At 35.5% G+C, this 25558-nt stretch overlaps 1 protein-coding gene across 2 annotated transcripts in view; it reads right to left on the bottom strand.

Moving 5' to 3' along the window:
• The window catches only part of TAF4B (TATA-box binding protein associated factor 4b), a 128879-nt gene that overhangs the window by 52288 nt on the left and 51033 nt on the right, over positions 1-25558 (bottom strand). For both annotated transcript variants that reach the window (XM_054583478.1, XM_054583480.1), the window contains one exon: positions 2133-2302. In XM_054583478.1, coding sequence (XP_054439453.1) covers positions 2133-2302 — 170 coding nt within the window. The remainder of the gene's footprint in view (positions 1-2132; positions 2303-25558) is intronic.

Genomic DNA, 25558 nt, shown 5'->3' with positions numbered 1-25558 from the left:
AATCATGCCATATTCTGTTAATTTTAGTAATTAAAAAAATGGAAAATTACACTTAGTCCTATTTGACACTGGTAACAATTTATGACATTTCAATGAATTCAGATTCTGAATCTCTGTTAACGCCTTGTCTACAGATATACCTCTACTCTTTTTGCCCACTACCAATCATGCTGTGCTCAGATAAATTGACCTGGTAATTAACTTATAAGTTGAAATGGGTTCAAAGCCTCATCATTTCACCTATCCAGGTGAATAACTTCTCTTTCACTATATCTCCTTGCATAAACGAACCAAACTTTTATTTTTCCTTTGCTATCTAGGAAGAAACTTTTAGGAAAACAATTTGGACCACACAGCCAAAGAGAGAAGTTCATTTATAAATCAACCTCATCACTATTTAAGTAGTAATTGTTCAGCTTAGTGAAACCACCTATATCAACAGAGACCTAAATCTAAAAATATAGACAATTAGGGAGTCTAATTTAAATGAGCTTTTAATTTTAAAACAAGGTTATTCTTGTTTTTAATTTTTTTCTAAAAGCAGTCAACAATGATAAGGAGTGGCACCAGTATTAGCATTCAATGTAATCATTTAACTTATTAAAAGGAATAGGAGTGTTAGCAGAGTACAGATCACTAAAGAAAACAGAACTATCCATAGTTCTTCCGTTAAAAACAAGAATAGCCGTGTTGTTGTGTTCATTTTTAACAAGGTATATACACAGAAGTTTTTAAAATATCACTGTTTAGTACTGCAATCTATCTGAAATATTCTTATATATTCATCAAAATATGAATGAGTATAGCAAAAAGAAACTTTAATTAAAAGCCAACAAATCTTACATACATTCTTCAACATTATTCGATAATAAATGTTAAACTTTAATTCAGAATGAGGACTAAAATAAACAGGACAGGAAGAAGGTATAAAATTATCCAGCTTCTCCTAAGCCAAACCTTTAAAATATAGTTTATTACTTTCTAGCAAAACTGAATTCATCACCAATTTTAGATTCAAGACGGGAAAAAACAAAAACTACAAAGTCAAATCTACTTTACTAAAACTATCAGCATAAACAAATAGTGGGGGCTTTCTACAAGAAGGGACAGTACAATTTCAAAACAATCCAATGATTAAAATTACAACCAAACATCAGTAGACAGGGAATGATATGCCAGTTCCTGCTTAAATTAAGACAACAAACATTTAAAAATATTTGGTTTTGAAGAGAAACTTTGAAAATAATTTTACATGTATTTCTAAAACAAATAATCGATCCTAGGTAAAAGACTGTATTTTTAAAATATTAGAAATAAACGAGGCTGGGATTTGCAAAAATTTCTAGGGGTTAGTGAACAATCAAATGTTTCAATATCTTCACTAAACCTACAAGAAAATGACAAATTTACAATGTGAATACTGTAAAAATTCCCACTTTTAAATAAAACACCTAAAAAAAGTTAACATAACTGATTAAGAAGACATAGTTGGTGCTTGCAAGCTTGTCATGTGATTTTACAGAATGTCTGTGCAATTTAATTTAGGTAATTACAGAGAGAGAACACTGGCATGTTCACTCTCCTAAGATATTTAAGCAGAAAAATCTTTTTCCAAAAATATTTTTGGGGTAAATTTATAATTTCAGTTATTAAGGAATGGTCTTAGTTTTTAACTGTTCTGTAAAAAGGGAATTGTACTATAAATGAAAAATATTTCTAGAAATACCTAACTCCATCTACTCTATAGTCTTTTTTGTAAAGCTTAGTTAATTCAGAAGTTTTGCAATTTCTTGTCATATTAAAATACAAGTTTGTGCTTCATCAAGAACTGAAAAGTACAAGAGGCAACCAACCGAATGATGTTTCTCTTTCACATTGGTGTTCTCTGTCCCCTCCTCCCTCTTCCTTTCTCTCTAAAGTCAATAAACATATTCTCAGGCAAGGATTAAAGAAAATAAATAAATGAAAAATAAAATAAAGTATTTCTTTCTATAACACCCATGAAAGCTTGAATTTCCAGAGTCTCATGTAAGCCTTATGGTTCCAGGAAGATCAACCAAGACTGTTTCTTGATAATATTTTCCCTGGAACAGGCTGTCCTATCAGGTCAACAATCATAAATTGGCACTTACCGATGTCTAAAATTCTCTTTTGCAGAGGTCCAATGAAAAGAAATGGTTCATCTTTACATGACTGAACAAGTGTGCCAACCAAGTCAGAATTTGTTGCTAAGATGCAGGCATTTTCTTCACTGAGGTTGACCCCTGCCATGGAAGTCACATCATTGAAGTCATCTTCATCTCTAATAGAAAAAAAGATATAGCTTTTTGGTAGGGGTGGTGGTGGTGGTGTTGATGTGTATGAAAGATTTAAGGGAGCAAAGAATTACAAATCTCTCCTCACAGCAAAAAACATGATTTTATTCAATTCATCCAAGCAAGAGAAGAAATGAAGACTGGCTGCTATCTTTCCCTGTAAGCTCTTAAAATTAATTGGTATCTCTAACCATTGTGTATATTTAACATCAGAAAAATAAATCAGAAGCAACTTTGTCTTCTAGTGCAGCGGTCCCCAACATTTTTGGCACCAGAGACTGAGACTGGTTTTATGGAAGACAACTTTTCCACAGACTGTGGTGGGCATTGTTGCGGGGGAGGCAGGAGGCAGAGCTCAGGCTAGGGAGGAGGAAGGCTGAGGACCCCTGTTCTAATGCCCATCTCTCCCTCTCATGATTTAATACATGAGATAGACCAACTTATACTAAGTTATACACAAATCCCCTACAATGAAAACAAGACTTCTTTGTTTTCATCCAGGATGATTAAAAGCCCCTCGGATTTCCCAAGTGCACTCTACTGTTCCACTGAGGGGACAGCAGAAATTACCCAGCCCTGAAAAGTTCATACCCACATAAAGGCGCTTGAGAAGAAGCTTTGCTGACTAGCTATTCTAAAATCAAATGGTTAAAACCATTTTGGCTTTTCCGCTTCAGACTTTAGGTGTGCTCCAACTGAACGAATTGTATTCATTAAACCACAACCTCAAGCAAATGGCTGCAAAGGGCCTACTTATAACATATAAAACTGTACACACACAGGCATAAAAGACATACATATCAAACACAAAATAGGTCTGAGAATCTTATATTGCACCAGCAAAATTAAATAATTGTTTTTATCTAATAAAACTGCTACATGGCTACAGTATTAAGAAGAGTATAGATGTTTAAGGGGAAGAGGGAGGAGGAGGAGAGACAGGGAAGAACGGACAGAAAGAGGGAAGGAGGAGGAGAGAGACTAAAATTCCTTCACAGCACTTTTATCACCATATATAATAATAAGCACATTACCAATCATAACTCACACACCACTGTATAACATAATTTAACAAATATGATAATATAAAAAGATGTTTCTCTTTACTACATGAGCCAAATGGTATATCATGTGGTCTCATGTCAACAGATTTAAGTTATGAACCTCCCTGTGGTAATGCACTGTGCACAGAAAAGGGAAATAAATTATAATTGTCAAGTGCTCAAGAAATAAGGGCCTCTGATGTTTAAAAAGCAGTACACTGGGGTGTGGAAGGGTTCCTATTCAAAACATAGATAGGAGATGCAAAACCAATGACAGAAAGTGCAGCGCTAGACTCAGCAGTGAAAAGTAAGGGAAAGAACAATGGTCTTATAATCAGAACAGTATATTTAAAAGCTCAGCATTAAAAGGTGTGTTTCTGCAATGAGGAAGAGAAAAAAGTAAAAAAAAAAAGTCACTACTTCATACTGCCAAATTAAATATGGATTATAAAGAAACCATATGTAAATGGTTGGACTCCACCTTATCAAATATTAGAGGTATGAGAGGCTTAGAATGGTTCTAAGAATCAATTTGTTATCTATGTAAATTATGTAAATAAAGTAATATGTCTAGAAATACATTTTAAGAGAACTGAGAAAAAGTATTTTTAAAAATCCAAGCATCAAGAAAATGAAAACAGCCCTGGCCAGGTAGCTTGGTTGGTTAGAGCATCATCCTGATACACCAAAGTTACGGGTTTGATCCCCAGTCAGGGCACATACAAGAATCAACAAATAAATGCAAAAATAAGTGGAACAACAAATCAACATTTCCTTTTCTCTCTCTCTTTCCTTTCCTCTAAAATAAATAAATTTTTAAAAAACAATTTGAAAAGAGAGACTGAAAAGACAAGCCACAGACTCAGAGAAAATATTTGCAAAAGACACATCAGATGAAGAACTGTTATCCCAAATGTACAGAGAAGTCTTAAAACTCAACTACAAGAAAACAACCCAGTTAAAAACTGGGGCAAAGTCGTGACCAGAAACCTCAACAAAGAATACAGATAAGTACTTGGCAAATAAGCATATGAAAAAGAGGATCTATCTTATGTCAACAGGGAAATGCAAATTAAAACAATGAGATATGACTACATGTTTATTAAATGGTAAAAATTTTCAACAGTGACAACACCCAATACTAGTGAGGATGTGGAGCAACATGAACTTTCATTCATTGCTGGTGAGAATAGAAAGTGGTACAACCACTTTGAAAGACAGTTGGGCAGTTTGTTACAAAACTAAACATACTCTTATCATATGACCCAGAGACTTTACTCTTTGGTGTTTACTAATAAAGGAGATGAATATTTACAGCTATGTGCAAAATGTTTGTAGCAGCTTTACTCATAACTGCCCAATCCTGGAAACAAACAAGATGTCCTTCAGTAAGTAAATAAATTGTGGTACATCTAGACAATGACATATTATTCACCACTAAAACGGTAGGAGCTACCACACCATGAAAAGACATGGAAGAAACTTAAATGCATATTATTAAGTGATGGAAGATAAATTCAAAAGGTACATATTGGTAATTTCAACTATATGACATTCAGGAAAAAGCAACACTATGGAGACAGTAAAAAGACCAGTGGCTCCCAGGAGTTATTTTTAAGGCCGTGAAACTACTCTGTGTGATACTATAAAGGAGGATACATGTCATACATTTGTCAAAACCTATAGAATATAAGAACCATAATTTAAGCTATGGGATTTGGGTGACAATGATGTATCAATGCAGGTTCATCAATTTTAAAAAATGGACCACTCTGGCCAGGGATGTTGATAATGAGGAAGGTTCTGCATGTGTGAAAGCAGAGGGAATTCTTTACACTTTATTTTATGATGAACCTAAAACTGTTCTAATAAACAAAGTCTATTTTCAAAATGACCAAGTACACACCAATGAAAAGTCAGTTTACTCCAAAGCAGAATCCTAACCAGTTATTTTATATCTATAGGACTCGGTTTTTTTCCTCCTCTGAAAAATGAATAACATAGAGTAGGTGCTAAGTTCCCTCTCAGCCACTTAAAAGAGGCATTTCTCTTTGACTTGATACAGAACAGTCACCAAGGTGTACTGTGAAGGGAAAAAACAAAATAAGGCATAGAATACAACGTACCTTGAAAAAATTACACACACACACATACACACATGGGCATAGCATATTTCTATAAAGATACATGAAAATTCTCCTTTGGTGAGGGAAATAGAGAAGCAGAGATAGAAAGAAGACTTATGCCATATTATATAACTTTCTGTATATACAGATTACCCAAAGTGATAGTGATATTTTACAAAATAATAAACATTTAGAGAAAAAAAACTGGAGCTAGAAATTCAGATGTATTTGATACACAGAACCTTATCCTTTCTTTAAAAAATAAAATCAGAATTGTGTAAGGTATAAAATACAGTCTTTATACACACACACACAGATACACACAATTGACTGTTTACAAGATGTGCACCAGGTACACGGGCCCTGCAAACTGCACCTTGCTTCCACAGGAGAGTTCTGCACAGTCCCTGTTAAGATCTCACACATAGGCTGGGGAGACCAAGCCAGGCCTACTTACTACCAGTGCTTAGCACAGTACTAGAATGCAACAGAATTCATCAATGAGGAAGCAGTCCAGCTTGTATTAATAGCATCTTCTTGCAGCCCTTTTCTGCAAATAAGCAGGGAACTAACCACCCATTAAGATTTGTTCTTTCCTGTCTTCCCTCCTCATATTTGGCCCTAAGCAGAACACAGCTCCCTCTAGTACAGCTGTCAGTTGCTATGGTTACAGAGAGCAGCAAGAGTTAGAGGAAGACCCCCCCTGAGGGAAGAGGAAAAGGTGCCACAATAAATAGTACCCAAGCCATTTAAAACTTCCTCCAAGAAAGGAGGCAGACTGAAGGAAAGCAAAGACAGCACAGTGATTTAGCAGCATTATCAATAAAGCAAAACAGGCCTGGATAGTAATAAAGGTTTTGATGTTGAGGCATATATGTGATTGTGGTTTGGCTTAACTTTTAAAGAAGAAAGTGAGAATCTTGGAACCACATCTTCAAGTGTTCTGGTCTAATGCAGTGAATTCTGATGAAAGCTCCATGAAAAACAATGTTTTGTTTTGTTTTAAAAGACATACAAAAAAGAAATTTAATATTGTCTCTATAGAAAAAGGCTTCCAACTTAAAATTCTGTGGAGTGTAATAGGGTACTATGCATAAATTAAAGAAGTATTACCTAATTATCATTAATGCCTTGCATTCTGGTTTCTGAAACTGATCTAATTCTTTAGCTTTTGATAGAGCTAACCACTACTTGTGCCTGCCTTAAATCTCTTCCATCCTCTTAAGTTCAGTAATAGCACCAGACTACTAACTCTTCAGGAGTAGAGTGAATTACATTACTTAACTGTTCAAAACTTTTCCTGTTCCCATGAACTTGACCTGATTTCAAGGCCTTCCAGGACCTTAACTAGCCCTCTACGCTCCCATTATTCAACCATCAACTAGCTCCCACTGATTCTGGCCTTTGCTCAGGCTATTCCCCACCTGTTCTAGTCACAGACTCCTTTTGCTTTATCTTTCATCTGTCAGAGCCTTATCTATATCCCAGGCCTACTTCAAATGCCTACTTTAGAAACATTGGTTTAATTTGTTTTTGTACTTCTAAGGCATTCATCCAATTGCTATAACTTCTGAACTTCTGAGAACACACTTTATCTCTGCTATGGTAGGTTTTACTCAGTCTTCTAATAACCAATGTTAAACTCCAAGTCAAATGATTTTTTATTGATCATAGTCAATCAACTTTATTACCTCTCATTCCTGGCATAGTATGTAAATGGTACTTAAATGGCTGGGGAATTTCTATGTACTCTGACAGTGTGCTGTTCTTCTATTACAACATCCTGGGAAGCAGAATAGCAGGTAACAATGATGACGGCTCTTAGTCAAATTATATACCATAGAGTAGTGACTCTGCCACTTATTAATCTATGTGAAATAAGGCAAATCAATTGGCCTCTCTACATTTGCATCTTCAGTAAAATGGGGACGGTATGGCCCCTACACCTTACACTAAGGATTGAAGAAGTAATTCATATCACAGGAAAATTATCCTGAAGAGTTCCTACAAATTCCCAGGGAAAAGACCAAGGGTCCAATGGAAAAAATAAACAAAGCATATGAATCTTCAGTTAAGAGTAAATTTAAAATGACTCAACTCTAAGATGTTCTACCCTATTCATAAGAGAAATATGAGTTTTTACCTGTTAGATTGGCAAATAAAAATTTTCACCTGTTAGATTGGCAAAAATTTTTTAAGTTTACTAAAACATGTGAAAATATGCTACCTTAAGCTTTATTGGTCAGAGTATAATTTGTTAACACAACCTCCACGAAGAGTAGTTTGATATTATCTGACAATTTAAAATGAATAAACTGTTCTTCCCAGCAATTATGTAAAATGACAGTCATTGTAGTTTTGTTTCCCTTGCACAAGACATTGGAAACAACCTAAATGTTCATCATTATTTTATTTTGCTAAAGTTACAAAATCACAATGAAATATGTTCTGATTTAGAACAAGCTCCAAGATTTATTACTACTAAGATGCAAAAACGAAAATGTAAACATTACGTATTTCTACAAAGATGCATAGGCAACTGCTAAGAGTGGTTAGCTCTAGGCTGGGCCTGGGTAGCAGAGTGAAAAATAAGCAATAAAGGGCCTTGTTTTTTTCACTCTTTATCATTTTGTACATTCTGAATTGTATAAAAATTTATGTACTACTTAGTCAAGTAAATAAATTGCTTTAAAATTTTTGTTAAAAACAAATATCAAGATCTTCCCTTAGATCAGCTATTTTCAACAAGTGTGCAGCAAGAATTTTTAAAATATGCAATATCTGACTAGTTAGGGGCACTCACTTTCCCCTTATATTGCCCCCCCCCCCAAAAAAAGGACAACAGCAACACAATAATAGCCATCTGGTGTGAATGAAGCAAAATTACAGCTATTTTTTTCATCAGATTGGCAAAAAAGTACATGTTTTTTGGTGTGCCATGAGACGAAAAAGGTTGAAAAGCACAGCCTTAGATTACTAATTCCTGGTATAGAGTATTCAGCATCCCTTTTTCACCACACTGGGGTATAACTTCACTAAGTATGTAAATTAACCAGCACCCTGTTTATTCTTCCTTCTATGCCTTTTTTGAAGTCATTTTCCTCATAGGATATTGTCTTTCTTCTTATGAAGTCGGACGTAGCATAGCATATTTTAGTACTCCTCAAACTTTAGTGATTTTAGGAACCACCTAGGAGTTCCTAAAATGTAGATCTTACAATCAAACACACAGCCACATAGCATCCATGATTTTCATTCAGTGGTTCTATGACAGAGACCAGAAACCCAGAGTTTTCTAACAAACACACTTAAGTGACTGATGGAAATAGTCTGTGAACTACACAAGCTTGGAAAAATACTGAGCTAATAAAATTAAGAGTACCAATTCCGTAGTTAAAGAGGCCAAGGTTTCAATCCCTGCTCTGGCAATTATTAAAAGGATGACTGTGAATACGCTTCTTGCCATCTCTATTCATCAATTCCCCGATCTGCAGAATGGAGGTAAGAACTGTATCTATTATGTAATTTTGAATAAAAACTGTATTAGAAACTAAAAGTGAACATTATTTATTCATTGAAATACAATAAAATGTTACACGTTAACATAGATAACATTTTTATGGAAATTAAAAATATCAAAATTTAAAAATAATTAAAAGAGTGGAAATGTTTTTTATTTTTGCAAATCTAAAATTCCATTGGCTCTCTTCATTTTGAATGGCTCTTTTTATTGATGGCTCTTTTTAGAACACAGTGTGTTGGTAATTCAGAAAACACTGGTTCATTGAGTTACACAGATCTTCCAAATTTAGACTCACTACACATAATCCAAAATCACATGTTAATCTAATCAGAAAATATAAGTTTGAGATTTTGTTAAGTCCATGGTAGCTGATACAGGTTTCCTAAAATTTTATTTTTTTTCTTTGAAAAGCTCCAACCTTATTACTGGCAAAAAATACTGTCAGTTGCTTTCCCTGAAGTGACAGATTCACTTTTTCATTTTCAAGAAAATGCCTGTCAAATTCCCAAATCTAAGTAACCAGTTTGTCAGTTGTTCTTTGTTCTTTCAAGTGAAAATTATACTCCATGGGAAAAGTAGTTAGTTCAGCTCTCTCACCTGAAACAGAAGCACCAATACTCGAGGCAACCACAACACTTTGACATGAACAGAAAGAAGAGCTTTATGCAAACTTCTCATTTTGTCATACTGAGTATTAAAAAGGTATGCACTCAAGGGTTGAGACTTCATAAAAATACTAATGTGTGCTGCTTCACTCAAAACATTTTTATTAAAAAAAAAAGTTTTTCTTTTTATTTACTGTGTGTGTAAAGAATAAATGGCTACAAGTAAGGTTTTGTGCCCTTGTCTTAATCAATACTAATGTGCCAGCTCTCTCACCGCCATGGTTTTTAAACCATCAATGCAAATAATATACTGAAAAGGATAAATAACATGGATGATAATGATGATGATGATGATGATGATGATGATGATGATAAAAACTGTAGAGACACCACAAACTCCCAGAAAGAGTCTCAGTTTCAAAACTATTTTCTATAGATCACAATTTGGGACCCGATGGTCTGTACTTATAGTCCTAAACCTATACTGAATATAAAAAGATACCAATTAAAAAATATAGATCCCCGTCCAGGTCCAGTGTCCAGAGATTTCATTCTGGATGAGCCCTACAATCAAGAATTTTAACAAGTTCCCTGGGTAACTCTGAAATTCTTGATCTCTACTATACTATAAAATACTTATAAATTGTTTCAAAAGAATCTACCATCCCTTTCCTATATTATATGTTCTTAATTGAATGATTAATCCTGTTAAGAATGTTTACAATAAATCATACCATAGTATTATCACTGGCTCTTTCATCCTTCTTGAAGATGCCCATGGCATATGAAAAAGATATGCGCTGTCTCCTGCCCTCCTAATTTCAACCTTTGCCTCTAAAGTCTCTCTTTCCCAGCTCAATCTGCATGAAAGTAAAAAATATAATTTTTCTTAGATAAAACTTCTATGATGAAAATCTGACTAAAAACTTCGAAAGATGTCACAATCTTATCTCCAAGTCTTCATTCCTGTAATCTCCCTGTGAGGAATGTGTAAGAACCCATTTTCTAACAAGCTCTAGCTTGTTAGAGCAAAAGTCCTCTAAAAAGACTTTTTTTGTCGACTTATCATCCTAGATTTGGTGTTTATCTGGGCATAGCTCACATGGATGCTTCTTTGCTGTCTCCTTTGTCTTTCCAAGATGAGAGAGTTTTTGTTGTTAGAGACTGTTTTCTCTTTAAGTCCCTGCTCTGTAATTACTTAATCACATACACTATGCCATATATTATATGACTATTATGTATTATTGATACACTTGTACATTTAAGGACAAACAGCCTCTTAATACAATAAAACAATAAATTTTGTATGAGGCAGGGTAGAACACATGTTTAATCTACACTAGAGAATCTGATTCCTGCGACATGAAAAAGTGGACATTGAAGTTGGTGGGATAATACTATCTATGCAAATAGCATGTACCCTTGTCCTCTATTATTTTCTAAAAGCAAATTTAGAGAAAAGTTTTAAACATCACATTAAACACGTAGCTTTTAAAAGACCTTCACTAACAAGTAATATACAAGGTCAGTCTGGAAAAAGTCCAACCATTGTTAATATGAGAATGGTTTGCATGACATTGGATGTAACCTGGCAGCCAAGGAGTGGGCTGGAATGTGCATGCGAGGACAGTAATGACTTCACTGTACTAGTCAGAGGGGGCGATAGACTCCACTGAGTGAGCATATGTACTGTGTGGCTGTCACACTCAAAATGAGTGAGTAGAACAACGAACCTGCATCGAATTTTGCATTAAGCTTGAATAATACTCCATGGAAACCTATTCAGATGATTCAGAAGGCCACAGCTATGGGCAACTGGTGATCAGCAGCTGTATCACAACAACACACCTGCTCATACATCACATCTAGTGCAGAGTTTTATGGCGAAACATCAAATCACCCAAGTGACTCAGACCTCCTACAGCCCAGATTTGGTGCCCTGTGACTTCTGGCTTTTCACAAAACTAAAATCACCTTTGAAATGGAAGAGATTCCACAGCTCCGATGAGATTCAGGAAAATAACAACAGGGCAGCTGATGGCAACTGGGAGAACTGTGTGGGTTCCTAAGGTGCCTAGTTTGAAGGGGACTGAGGCGTCATTGTCCTATGTATAATGTTTCTTATATCTTGTATAGTCTTCAATAAATGTCTCTGTTTTTCATAGTACATGGCTGGATACCTTCTGGACAGACCTCGTATATGCATTATTCATCCATAAATATTTCATTTCTCTCTAAAATGTAAGAACTCTAAAAAAAGTTAACCATAAAGCATTATCACATTTTCAAAAAATCAACAATTCCTTATTATCATCAAACAGCCAGTCAGTTTAAACAGCCCTAACTATACAAACATGCAGAGGTTATATATTTGTTACTTCTGAAACAGTAAGAATAAAACATGAATCTCTGGCACCCTCTGGTGTTTCAGAACTACATTGCTTCCCTTACTCATCCCAGGTACACTGAGCAGAAGAGAAAATATGATTTTCTAAGTGGAAAAAATTTTTTCAGTTGAAGAGGTAGTTTTGAAAACATAGGCAGATATCACTCTGTTATTATATCTCATTCCATTACGTGAAGACCAGATTTAATGCCACACAATACCTCCTCTTACTTAACAAAAAAGTCAACATCAAGGATCTATTTTAAACTTCACATCAACAATAACCGAAATGATATTAATATTAAATATCCAAGAATGCAAACTGAAATAAAAATATATCACTCTAAAAAGATGTGTATAAAACCACACATGACTCAAATTATTAGTCAGCATTATACAAAATGGAAAACTGTAGCTTAGTGCAAAAATAAAAGATAGCAACTTTTAAACTGAGAGTCCAGGGAATGCCATATCTAAAAAATATAGTGGGGACACAGCTAGTGTGTTTAAGAACAGAAAGCAACCCTGGCTGGTGTGGCTCAGTAGACTGAGCACCAGCCTGTGAACCAAAAGGTCACCAGTTCCATTCCCAGTTAGGGCACACACCTAGGTTGCGGGCCAGGCCCCCAGTTATGGTCAAGCGAGGGGCAACCGATGAATGTTTCTCTCCCTTTTTCCCTCCCTTCCCCTCTCTCTAAAAATAAGTAAGTTAATAAATTTTTAAAAACCAGAAAGAGTTGCAAACAAGGAGCTCCCGTCCCTAACACCATGAACCATTTTACTTGCAATGGTATACCTACTTCCAGTTTACCTGAATATGAGAGATTATCTTCTATCTTGCTTAAACCACTGTTTTTTACTTTTTCTGTTATCCACAACCAGGGTTCATAAAATAGTCAATCCTCCCCAATTAACCTAAATAATATAATCTCAATATAAAATATTCAAAAAACTGTCCTGTCTAAAATTAATCTGCAAAAGAAAAATAACAAGGAAAACCAATATACCTTTGATTTAAAAAAGAATAAAAAGAAAATGCTTGCTTTATCAGACATAAAAATACCGAACTTATAATTGAAAATGCAAAAATATCAGTATAGAAATAAAACAAAACACAGCACTAAAATGAAATTCTATAAATGTACCCTTGTATAAATGAGAATTTGCTATAAGATAAATAGTAGCATTTCAAATTAGAAAGGTAAGAATGATGAATTCTTCAGTAACTACTTTTGAGATAAGCAATCCAATTTGGAAAAATTCTTAATTTCCTTTGTCCAGAACAGGACCCTACTTTAAGTCACTATTTGAATAGAATTCATAATCTAAAGTCATTTTTTTCTTCACAGGAAGCTGCAAAATGGCAAATATTAACTCAGTTACAAAGAATTTGTAGCGTAAGACATTTACAAAGATAAAATCAAGAATTTCTGAATATGAGAAGGTATGTAGGATGAGCAGTCAGGGCGGAGAGGAGTGGAGCAAGGCGGTGGCTGGGAGACAGGGTGGTCCCATATTTGCATGTGGATAAACCAGACGAACAGCTGGGGAGCGAGACAGACCCCTCAATCCAGGGTTCCAGTGTGGGAAAAGAAAACCTCAAAACTTCTTGAGATAAAAAGATTTTAGATCTGTGGGGGTTACGGTGGCAGGAGAAACTCCCGACCTCACGGGAGTGTTCCTTGGAAAGACCATAGGGACCTAAAAGGTACAAAAAACGACCCACCTGGAAATCAACACCAGAAGAGCCCAATTTGCATGTGAGTAGAGGGGGAAGTGACTGAAACCCGAGCAAGCATCATTGTTCCCTCTCGGACCCCTTCCCCACAGAGAGCATCAAAACTCCTCTTTCTGGGATGTCCTGCCCTGGTGAATACCTAAGGCTCTGCCTCATCCAACATAATAGCACACTGAGACAAAGAAATATGGCCCAAATGAAAGAACAGATCAAAGCTGCAAAAATAGAAGTAAGCGATGAACAGATAGCCAACCTATCAGATGCACTTTTCAAAACACTGGTAATCAGAATGCTCACTGAATTGGCTAAATATGGCTGCAAAATGGAGGGAAACATGAAGGTTATGCAAAGTGAAACAAAAAAAATATATAGGGAACCAACAGTGAAGGGAAGGAAGCTGGGCCTCAAATCAATGGCTGGGAGCAGAAGGAAGAGATAAACATTCAACCAGAACAGGATGAAGAAACAAGAATTCAAAAAAATAAGAAGAGGCTTAGGAACCTCTGCGACAACTTTAAACATTCCAACATCAGAATCATAGGGGTGCCAGAAGGAGAAGGGGAAGAGCAAGAAATCGAAAACTTATTTGAAAAAATAATGGAGAACTTCCCCAATCTGGCAAAGGAAATAGACTTCCAGGAAATCCAGGAAACTCAGAGAGTCCCAAAGAAGTTGGACCCAAGGAAGCACACACCATAAGGTACACCAAGGTACATCATAATTAAGTTACCCAAGATTAAAGATAAGGAGAGAATCATAAAAGCAGCAAGAGAAAAGGAGACAGTTATCTCTAAAGGAGTTCCCATAAGACTCAGCTGATTTGTCAAAAGAAACCTTGCAGGCAAGAAGGGGCTCAAAAGAAGTTTTCAAAATCGTGAAAGGCAAAGATGTACATTGGAGATTACTCTATACAGCAAAGCTATTATTTAGAATGGAAGGGCAGATAAAGTGCTTCCCAGATAAGGTCAAGTTAAAGGAGTCCATCATCATAAAGCCCTTATTATATGAAATGTTAAAAGGACTTATCTAAGAAAAAGGAGATCAAAAGTGATTAACAGTAAAACAGAGGGGAGGGGAGGGGGAAGAATGGGGGAAAAGGTACAGGGAATAAGCAGCATAAATAGTAGGTACAAAATAGGTAGGTGGAGGTTAAGAATAGTATTAGGAAATGGAGGAACCAAAGAACTTATATGTATGACCCATGGACATGAACTAAGAGGGGAAGGCTGAGGGGTGGAGTAATATAGGGTGGAGGGGAATAAAGGGGAGGAAAAAAAAAGGTATGTGTGCATATGTGAGGGGTGTGTGTATAGATATCTTGAAAAACAGTATCGGATCACATCATTATAAGCTCAGAATAGGGAAGGATTTCTTAGAATAAAGTAAAATTTAACAGCCATATAGGAATCTAATTGCGACAAAATCTTCACATAATAAAAGACACTAAAAACAAAGTTACAAGTTATACTGGAGAGTAAATATTTAAAACATATATAACAAATCATCATTCATATTCATGTGAATGTGAAAAGCAATAAGCACTGGGTAGATAAATGAGGAAAAGTAATAAGCTAGAAATTTCCCAAAGAACATACTAATGGTGACAATTTTGCTTCAGGCAGTAAGTGGACTACATTTACTGAGGAGAAATTACATGGCATTACAACTAGACCGGCATAAGACATTTTCATTCCAGTGTTGAGTGCACAGAAGTTGTCAAAAAAGTGTCAGTAAAAATAAGCACAGTGTAAAGGTAGAACTGCAGTAGGGGCAAATGCCTGTGGCTAGCGTTAGTTCTTGGGCCTCTATTAAAGTGTAGAAATTTTATCTAAGTCAGGTTTCCTAGAAAAAGGCTAAAGTGGTCTCAAGTCAATAGTCATCCCTGTTTGCTACAAGAAACAGTCAAAAATCCTCTTTGGAGTAAAGCAAACTCGATTTGCTTTACCTAATTTACCTATCCAATAAGGTTTTAAATTCAACAATTACATTTTTCACTTCTCAATGTCTAACTGGCTCTTTTTCAAATCTTTGTGTTCATTTCTTAATAGATCATTTTTACTTGCTCATTTTTGTGATTCCACATTTTACTTTTAACCCCCTTATAATAGTTTTTAATACTGAATATATGGTCATCCAATGTTTGAAGTCATTAGAGTTCCAAATGCTTTGCTGTTTCCCTGTGGTTTAACTCAGGGTGACTTTTCCTTGTTTGTTTTACTTTTGAAAGTAAACACATACATGGATTTTAGAAAACAATGAAAAGACATTTTTAAAGTGCTAAAAGGGGAGGAAAATAAAGGTAACCCATAATTATAATCTCACTCTGGACATTGCCTATATGAATAACCCAAAACAATCTAAAAATTGTCAGTAGTAAGAACTTCACAAGGCAGTTGGCATTATGAGTTTTATTTTTTTAAAAACCTGTTTTCTATAAATTAAAAACAGAATGGCAATTCCCAAAAATATTATCTGTAATAACAATAAAAAGTTGCCTAGGAATAAGCCCTACAGGTAAATTAAATTGTGTATAAACTGTACAGATTAAATTATATCACTTTATTGCAAGATGTTAAAGACATGCATAAAAGAACAGGGCAGGGGGATATGAAGGTGGAGGAAAGAAAATAAAGGAGAGGTAAGTAGGAAATATGCCTTCACAGATACGAAATTTATTTTGAAGTTATAATAAACTGAGAGTATGCTGCTACTGAAAATGAACAAATTAACCAATAAGATAAAAGAGAGATAAAAGTAAGATAAACTAGAAGGATAGCACAGAAAAGATCCATGCATGTATGACATAAAAGAGTGATCAGCGAGGAAAGACAGATTATTCCTTAATGCTGTGGGACAAATGATAACACAGTGGTACCTTGGTACTGGTCGTCTTTAGAACTTGTCAAACCTGGTACCTGTCACATTTTGATGACAAAAAATGTTTCAGCGCATGGCGCTTGCTCACCACTGGTCACACTTGCTAAAACTGGTATGAGTCACGACACAACCCACATAAGAAAATGCTTCCTCAATCGTCGCTTGCTTGCCACTCATCAAAATGTATTAACAGTGAGTACCGAGGTACCACGGGATTTATGTGAATAAGTAAACCACTATCCCTACCCTACACCTAGGAGAAAAAATTAAATACTCATAACAAAGATTTCAATACTAAAAGGAAAATTTCAAAACATTTAGAAGACTGTAAAGGAGACTCTTTATGATACCAAGGAGGATAAATAAAACATCAATAAAGGATTCATAAAATAAATTGCTAAGTTCACCTACTTCGAAATTAGCAACTTCTAGTCATCAAAATATACTATAAAGTGAGTTGAAACTACTAACTCCAATAAATATCTGGATACAAATAAATAGTACATAAAGAATTACACAAGAACTTCTGCTTGTGTTGTAGACTATCACTTATAATAGGTAATTGTCCTGATCAAGAAAAACTAATAAAGCCAGAAAAGTAATTTTTAAAAGTTTGTTTGCACCCTGGTGGGGTAACTCAGTTGGTTACAGCATCCTTCCATGCACCAAGAGTATTGGGGGTTAGATCCCTGGTCGGGGCGCATGCAGGAGGCAACCAATGTTTCTCTCTCACATTGATGTCTGTTTGTCTGTCTTTCCGCCCCTACCCCTGCTGTCCCTTTAAAATCAACAAACATGTCCTCAGGTAAGGATTTTTAAAAAAAAGTTTGAAGGCAGAGATGTGCCAAGGGAACCAGGTCTTAAAGGGCAACAATCCAAAGAGAAAAGAACCTCACTGAAGGAATCCCAATGTTTTCCATTATTTTTCCATTGGGTACGTGCTAATCTTGATGTGGAACAAGATACTAAGAGACCCTGGGAGAGGGCAGCTACTAAGAAGGAGAAAAGCTAAGAGAGAATTAGGCAATCTCATAAAGACAGAAAAAAGTCAGAGTTTAAGGCTTCTCAGGCTGCCAAGACTTGAGGGATGGGCCATAACCCTATCCAGAAATGAGGCAAAAGAAGCAGTCCTGATGATTTTTGCCTCAAGGCATTTAGCACTGAAGCTCTGCAGAATTAAAGTCAGAGAGGCCAAGCAAAGAGCTTATTGAAAAGCACTCTGAGGAGGATTCTAAGATGATGGTGGAATAGTAGGCAACAGGAATCCATCTGCCTGATAATACTGTGGAACTTTGGAGTCTACAGAAGGCTTACAACTTCCAGGGGAAGGCTTAGAGAGTAAATTGTGGTTAATTATAGTCAACTTCAGCTGTCAGTTTGGCAGGGGTTACCAATCCCCCTGCCCTGAGGGACACAGCTATGCACATGTATTGGAGCAGTCTGCCCACACCTGGGGGAGCTAAGATCAACAAAAACGATCTGTCCTCCAAATATCAGTACTACGTGTTCTGATTGTTGTTTCTGATCTCAGAGGAGCAGACAGTTAGGTGAGAGGCCCTGCTTGTAACTCTTCCCTCTGTTGCAAGTCTCTCACCCTCCAGCCAAAGTAACTTCCAGTGCATTTAAAGGGTCAGTCCTTCTTTCTCCCATTCCCCTCACTTTCCTCTTTTTTTCCTTTTAAAAAATGGACATAAAAGATTAGGACATTCAAAGATAACTGCACATGTTGGGGGAAACAGAAACTCAGAACACATGCTAAAGAACATCTGAAAAGATCTAAAGCTCAACTCTTAGGTTTATCCTACAATAAAAACAAACAAACAAACAAACAAAACCACTGAAACAAAATACAGCAAATCCTGGGGGATGGGGAGAATTTAATTTTCATAGTTACTGTATTATTAGGTTCAAACGTTCAGTCTTCAACAACAACAAAGAAATCACAAGACATACAAAGATACATAAAAGCAAGGCCCATTCAAAGGGAGAAAAAATATCCACAGAAACTGTCCCTGAAAAAAGATCTGAGGATGAATGTACTGAACAAATACTTTAAAACAACTGTTTTAGCCCTGGCTGGTGTGGCTCATTGGTTGGAGCATTGTCCCATAACTGAAAGGTTGCAGGTTCGATTCCTGGTCAGGGCACATACCTAGGTTGCGGGTTCAATCCCCTGTCCAGGTGTATACAGGAACCAACCAATTGATGTTTCTCTCTCACATTGATGTTTCTCTCTCTCCCTTCCTCTCTCTCTAAAAGCAATGAAAAAATGTCCTCAGTTGAGGATTAGAAAAATTTTAAATAAAATCTGTTTTAAAGGTGTTAGGGAGAATCAAAGAAATGATGTGTGAGCAAAATGGAAAAAAAAAATCAAAAAAAGAGATAGAAAACTGAAAAAGAAGCCAAAAAGAAATTCTGGACCTGAAAAGTACAATAAATGAAATGGAAAAAAAAAAAAAAATCACTAGAGGGATTTAAATGCAAACTAGAGAAGGCAGAAGAAAGAATCAGTGATCTAGAAGACAGAAAAATGGAAATTACTGATTGTGAGGAAAAGAAAAAAGATTGAAGAAAAATGAACAAAGCCTACAGGACCTCTGGGATACCATCAGGTCAAACACATTTATTGCAAGGGTCTCACAAGGTGGCGGAAGAAAGAGGCAGAAAGAATATCTGAAGAAATAATGACTGAGAACATTCCATATTTGAGGAATGACATGAATATAAACACCTCAGAAGCTCAAAAAAACTCCCAGATAACTCACAAAGACCCATTGGAGACACATGATAATCTAACTTTCAGAAGACAAAGACACAATCTTGAAAGCACTGAGAAAGAAGCAACTTATCACATACAAGGCATCCTCAATGAGATTGAGATTTTTTTATCAGAAACTTTGGAGGCCAGAAGGTATGTGCTTTAAAAAAAAAAAAAAAAAAAAGTCAACCAAGAACCTCATATGTGGTTAAACTGCCCTTCTAAAGAGAAAAAGAAATTAAGACATTCCCAGAGAAACAAAATCTGAGGGAGTTCAGATTTTTTTGCCCAAGTAGACCTGCCTTACAAGAAATGCTCAACAGAGTCCTGCAGGGTAAAATGAGAAGACACTGTACAGTAACTTGAAGCCACATAAAGAAATTAATCTCAATAAAGGATGCATGGGCAATTATAAACACTAGCATTATTTTCATAATGGTTTTAAGTCCTCTTTCTGTTTTCTATGACTTTAGAGAAACACTAAATAAAAACAATTATTGGTTTTAAAGCTAGAATTATTATAACTTTGATTTACATCTCCATATTTTGTTTTCCACATAATTTAAGAGACCAATGCATTTAAAAGATTTTAAGTTTTATGTTTTGGGGCATGTATAATGTAAAGACGTAATTTTGCAACATTAACAACCTAAAGGAATAGGGAAATAACAAGAAAGAAGCAGAGTTTTTGTACATCATATAAGTTAAGCTAGTATACAGTCATATGTCTCTTTATAGCAAGGACACATTCTGAGAAATGCATCGTTAGGCAATTGTGTTATTGTGTGAACATCACACAGTGAACTTAGACAAACCTCGATGGTAATAGCCTACTACAAACCTAAGCTATATGATATAGTCTATTGCTCCTAGACTACAACCCTTGATAGCATATTACTGTATTGAATACTGTGGGCAACTGTAACACAATGGTTATGTACTTGTATATATAAACATAAAAAAGATACAGTAAAAAAAAAGATCAAAAAATGGTACACGTGGATAGCTCACGATGAATGGAGCTTGCAGAACTACAAGTTGCTCGGCGTGAGTCAGTGAATGAGTGTTGAGTGAATACGAAGGCCCAGACCATTACTCTACACTACTGTAGACTTTATAAAAACTGTCTCACAAGCCCTCCTCCTGAGTCTTTCTGATAGGATCAGAAAAAGTACATTTAAGCTGCCAATGCTGCTCCATGAACAGGGATGTGAACTGAATTGACTGAAAATATCAAAGCAAAACCAGGTAAGGTACAGATCACCAGGAAGTACAGAAGGGAGTAATCTGTCAGGAAGGAGTGAAAAGTGGGCTGAGAAACAGCAGGAATAAGAAATCAAGATGGAGCAATCAAGGAACACAGGGAATTGTCACAGCAATGTGGTTTTGGCCAGTGCATACTGAATCAGTGATCAGATTAAGGAACTCTGTGGTATTCATAAAAAAAAAAAAAAAGATAGGTTTAAAATGGAAAAGGTATACAACTGAGGACTCATTTTGACTTCGGAAGTTTGTGTTTGGTTCCATTGACACTATCTGGCATAAAGGGCTCTCCGTGGCATTGACTTGATGGAAGAAATAAAACTTATCTGTGCTTTAGATCATTACAATCTAAAAATATTTCCTAAGTACAGGAACAGGCTGGCTGTACACTATCACAGAAAGCTTTACTAAAGTGGTAGTAGCACTTAATACTTGTTAAGATAGCTCTTGTGAACCTGTGTCCTTGCATAGGATCCTAGCCCCTCAACAAAAAATTTATAGCAATGTATTTTGAAGACCATAAAGCTAGACCTCAGAGGACTGTAGCACCCTCTAAATATGCAACACTGTGGGGACAGGCACCTTGGTGTCAAAACAGGTCAGTGACTGACTATTTAGGATATAACCTGTGCATTCAAAATTGAGGTGCTGTGAGTGAGAGGAAATCAATTGCCAATCCCCACAGACATTGCTCCCATCAGAGAAAGAAATAATTACTCCTGAACCATATATCCTTCCATTTCTTACAGAAAATTCAGCTCCAAGATAATTGTATGGGACCACTGTGGTATATGTGGTCCACCACTGACCGAAACATCATTATGTGGCACATGGGTGCAATTTCAAATTACAGTGTTACAATTTTAGGATGTTAAATGTACTCCCCATGGTAAACATGAAGAAAATAGCTAAAAAATATACATTTAAAAAGGAGAAAATAATTTACACATTTTACACAAAATAAGTCAACTAAATACAAAAGAATATAGTAATGCAGGAAATGAGGGACAGAAAAGCTGTAAGACACACAGAAAAAAATATGCAAAAGGACAAAAGTCCTCATCAGTAATTACTTTAAATGTAAATGGTTAAACTTTCCATTCAAAAGACAGCAATTCACAGAATGAACAAAAACACACCATCCTAATATACAAGGTTGGGGAAAGTGGGTTTACAATTGTGAGATACTAAACAGAGTTTATTCTTGCATTATTATTTTTTAATTATTGTATTTTCCATATGAATAACCATAAGCCTACTTTTGCCACACCCTGTATGCCGTCTATAAGACAGTTGCTTTGAATCCAAAAACACAGATTAAACACGAAAGGATGGAAAAAGATATTCTGTGTAAATAGTAGCCATAAAAGAGCTGGAATGGCTATACTAATAAGAGGCATAATAGACTTTAAATCAAAAAAGGTTACAAGAGACGAAAAAAATATTATATATAAGAAGAAGGTTCAATACAGCAAGAAGATATAATAATTATGAACAGTCACATACCTATTAAGAAACTAGCAAAATGTATGAAACAAATTGAAAAGAGAAATACACAATTCTGCAGTAACAGTTGGAGACTTCAATGCCCCACTCTCAATAATGGATAGAACTGACAAAAGATGACTAAAGATACAGAGGACTTAACAAAGTAAAACAAAAAAATCTTTTTAATAGACTAGACTCATGTTATGAATAAGGTAGAGACGAACTCTAGATGTAGGCATTGCTGAGACACCTCTCTTACATGGTATAACAAATATGGCATGATGGAACAGAACCAGTTTTAGATTTACCCAAATATCCCTTTTATTCAAGCCTGGACTTGATTAGTGTATTTCTAGACATATAAAATTATAGTGACAGCACAAAATTTAAATATAAAAATTCTTCCTACTTGTTTTGAGTAAAATGATTCTTCAAAACTATAAAGATTATATAGATCATGGATTGTGGAGGTCTGTGCAATTGTAAAGCAGTGTAACTACACTTACACTAGTTTCTAAGAGTGCACATATTCTGCTTTTATATTAGTGATACAATTTTCAAGGTATTTTCCAATGTTATCATTTTTATCCTTTTAAAATCTGCATGTTCTATGTAAAAGAGTTAATTTTAATCTCAATTTTACAGGTGAAAAGAATTAGGGTCAAAGATCAAAGGTTAAATCATGACAAATCTAGGACTTGAACCCAGGTTTTCAGATTTCAATTCAGACCTGAGTACCTATCACAAAATTGACAGGTGGCAATTTTTAAAATAAAAGATTAGAAAAAGTTTTATTAATTAAAAAAAGAAAAGAATGGTGGAAGGAAGGAATGGAGGGAGGGAGGATTGTCAGGAGTCTGCAAATATCGCTAATACAGGGCAGTCTGAGCTCAAATCCTGACTCTACCATTACCCTAACTATGTAATTTTGGTCAAATAATAAAATTTTTCTTAAACCTTAATGTCCTCCTTTATAAGACGGATATGATGACAGTGTCTACCTCACTGAGGTATTTAGAAAAGCGGATGTTATAAAACTTGTCTTCTAAATACAATACCCAGTGCAGTATAAGGAGTGAATAAATATAACTGGAAACTGCCAAGTTACTACATTTTAAATGAGTCTCTCGATTGGCACGTTAAGGAAAGCCTAGGACTAAAGATATGATTAATTTCTAAATAATAATTTCTAAATGCCTCATGACATTCCTGAAAGACAATATGGAATAAAACTAGAATAATAACAACCCAGTCATCTATATAACAAACACTGGTTGAATGGATTAGCAACATGTTGAGAAAATAAAGTTTTGGCTAATCCAGCAGCATCACCCTTGAAAACAGGCTAGAGTTGGCAAGCTTTATCTCTCACTCTTGACTGACACAAATGTCTTGATACAGAAAAGAAAAACTAAACCACAATAAACCAATTAACTCTAACAGACATATATTATAGAATATGCTACCCAAACAAGAGCATACGTATTTTTCTCAAGTGTACAGGGGACATTTTCCAGGATTTACCATATGTTAGCCTACAATTGAGGTCTCAATAGATTTGAAAAGATAACATACAAAATATCTTCTCTGACCACAATGGGATGGAGTTAGAAATCACCAACAAAAGTAAAACTGTCAAATTAACAAATTAATTACAGGATATTGGATCAGTAATCAAAATATCCCAAAACAAAGAAAATTCCTGGACCGGATGTCTTCGCTGTGAATTATACCAAACATTTTAAAGAGAACTAATACCAAATCTTCTAAAAGTTTTCAAAAAAAAAATTTAAAGACAAGAGGATATTTTTTAACTCATTGTATGAGGCCAGTATTACCATAATACCAAAACCAGAGACAGTATGGAAAGGGAACTATAAACCCATATCCCTTATGAACACTGATGCAAAATTCCTCAACAAAATACTGATATACTGAATTTAACAGCATATTAAAAGGATTATATACCATGACCAAGTGGGATTTACTCTTGTCAAGCATACAAAAATCAGTCGATGTAATACACCACATTAACAAAAATGAAAAGAAATCTGATCATCTAAACTGATGTACAGAATTTACAAACTTGAACACCTTTTCATAATAAAAACACTCAAAAAACTGGGAAAAGAAAGAAGCTACAACCTAGTGAAGAAATATATATGAAAAACCCACAGCAAACACCATACTCAATGATGAAAGACTGAAACCTTTGTCTTTTAAGATCAAGAACAAGAAAGGATGCCCCCTTTTGCCATTTCTATTCAACAGAGTACTGGAGGTACTAACCAGAGCAGTTAGCAAGAAAAAGAAATGAAAGGTAACCAAATTGGGAAGGAAGAAGTAAAATTATCTATTCACAGATATGATCCCATATCTTAGAAAGCCCTAAAGATTTCACAAAAAAGTTAAAACTAATAAATTCATTGAGCAAAGTAGCAGAATACAAAATAAACACACAAAAATCATCTACATTTCTATACGTTAACAATGAACGATCTGTAAAGAAAATTTAGAAAGCAAGAGCCTAAAAAAAGAAAATACTTAGCAATAACTTAAACAAGGAGGCAAAGACTTGTACAACTGAAATGAGGGGCCAAGCAGGGGTCCCCCAAAGTATTCCCCACAACCCATGGTTGGGGGATGAGGGAAGGGAATGATATGGTAGTTAAAATACTTTTCAAAACAATGACAAGTTGATAGCTAGTTGATGCTTGTGCTGCTGCCCCAAGTAAAAGATCTTTCAGTCCATATAGTGACTTGTGAAGCAGCTGGGGAAGCTTATAAAGCACCTGCATGAGAAGCAGGAGCCAGAGGCTCCTGTGTCACGGGGTACTCTTGCCCTGACTAAAGATGGCAGCCAAAAAGAGGTAAAAAAAATACAGGGAAACTGGCAAAAGGCAGCACATTGTAGGAGGGGCTGGATATGAGGACACATAAAGTTCCTGGTCAGCATTTGAAAATAAGGGTGGGCTAAGAGTGGGGAGGCAACCATGAGGAAGAAGCCATGAAGTAGGAGGATTTGACCGTGAGGTCTGAAGGAAAAAGCAGCAAGAAGCTTTGCAGTCTGTAGTGAAGCAGTCCACCATGAGGGCTGGTGTGCAAGGTAGAAACCATGCCAGCCTACCACAAAGGTGCAGTTATCGAAACAGTGTAGCAGTAACATAAATACAGATGTATAGCCAGATGGAATAGACAGAGAGCCCCAAAATAAACTCTCACATATATAGTCAAATGATTTTTGACAAAGATGCCAAGATCTTTCAATGGGAAACAGTAGTACTTTGAACAAATCATGCTGGGAAAACTAGACGTCCACATACAAATAAATGATGTTGGATTCTTACCAGCCCCATTTATAAAAATTAACTCAAAATGAATTGAAGACATCAGTGTAAGACCTAAAACTATAAAACTTTTAACAGAGTACAGGACA

The sequence above is a fragment of the Pteronotus mesoamericanus genome, unplaced genomic scaffold, assembly GCF_021234165.1.
Source record: "Pteronotus mesoamericanus isolate MK-2021 breed Mesoamerican mustached bat unplaced genomic scaffold, CSHL_Meso_final contig_74, whole genome shotgun sequence".
Lineage (NCBI taxonomy): Eukaryota > Metazoa > Chordata > Mammalia > Chiroptera > Mormoopidae > Pteronotus > Pteronotus mesoamericanus.
This window is presented reverse-complemented; position numbering and strand designations above follow the sequence as displayed.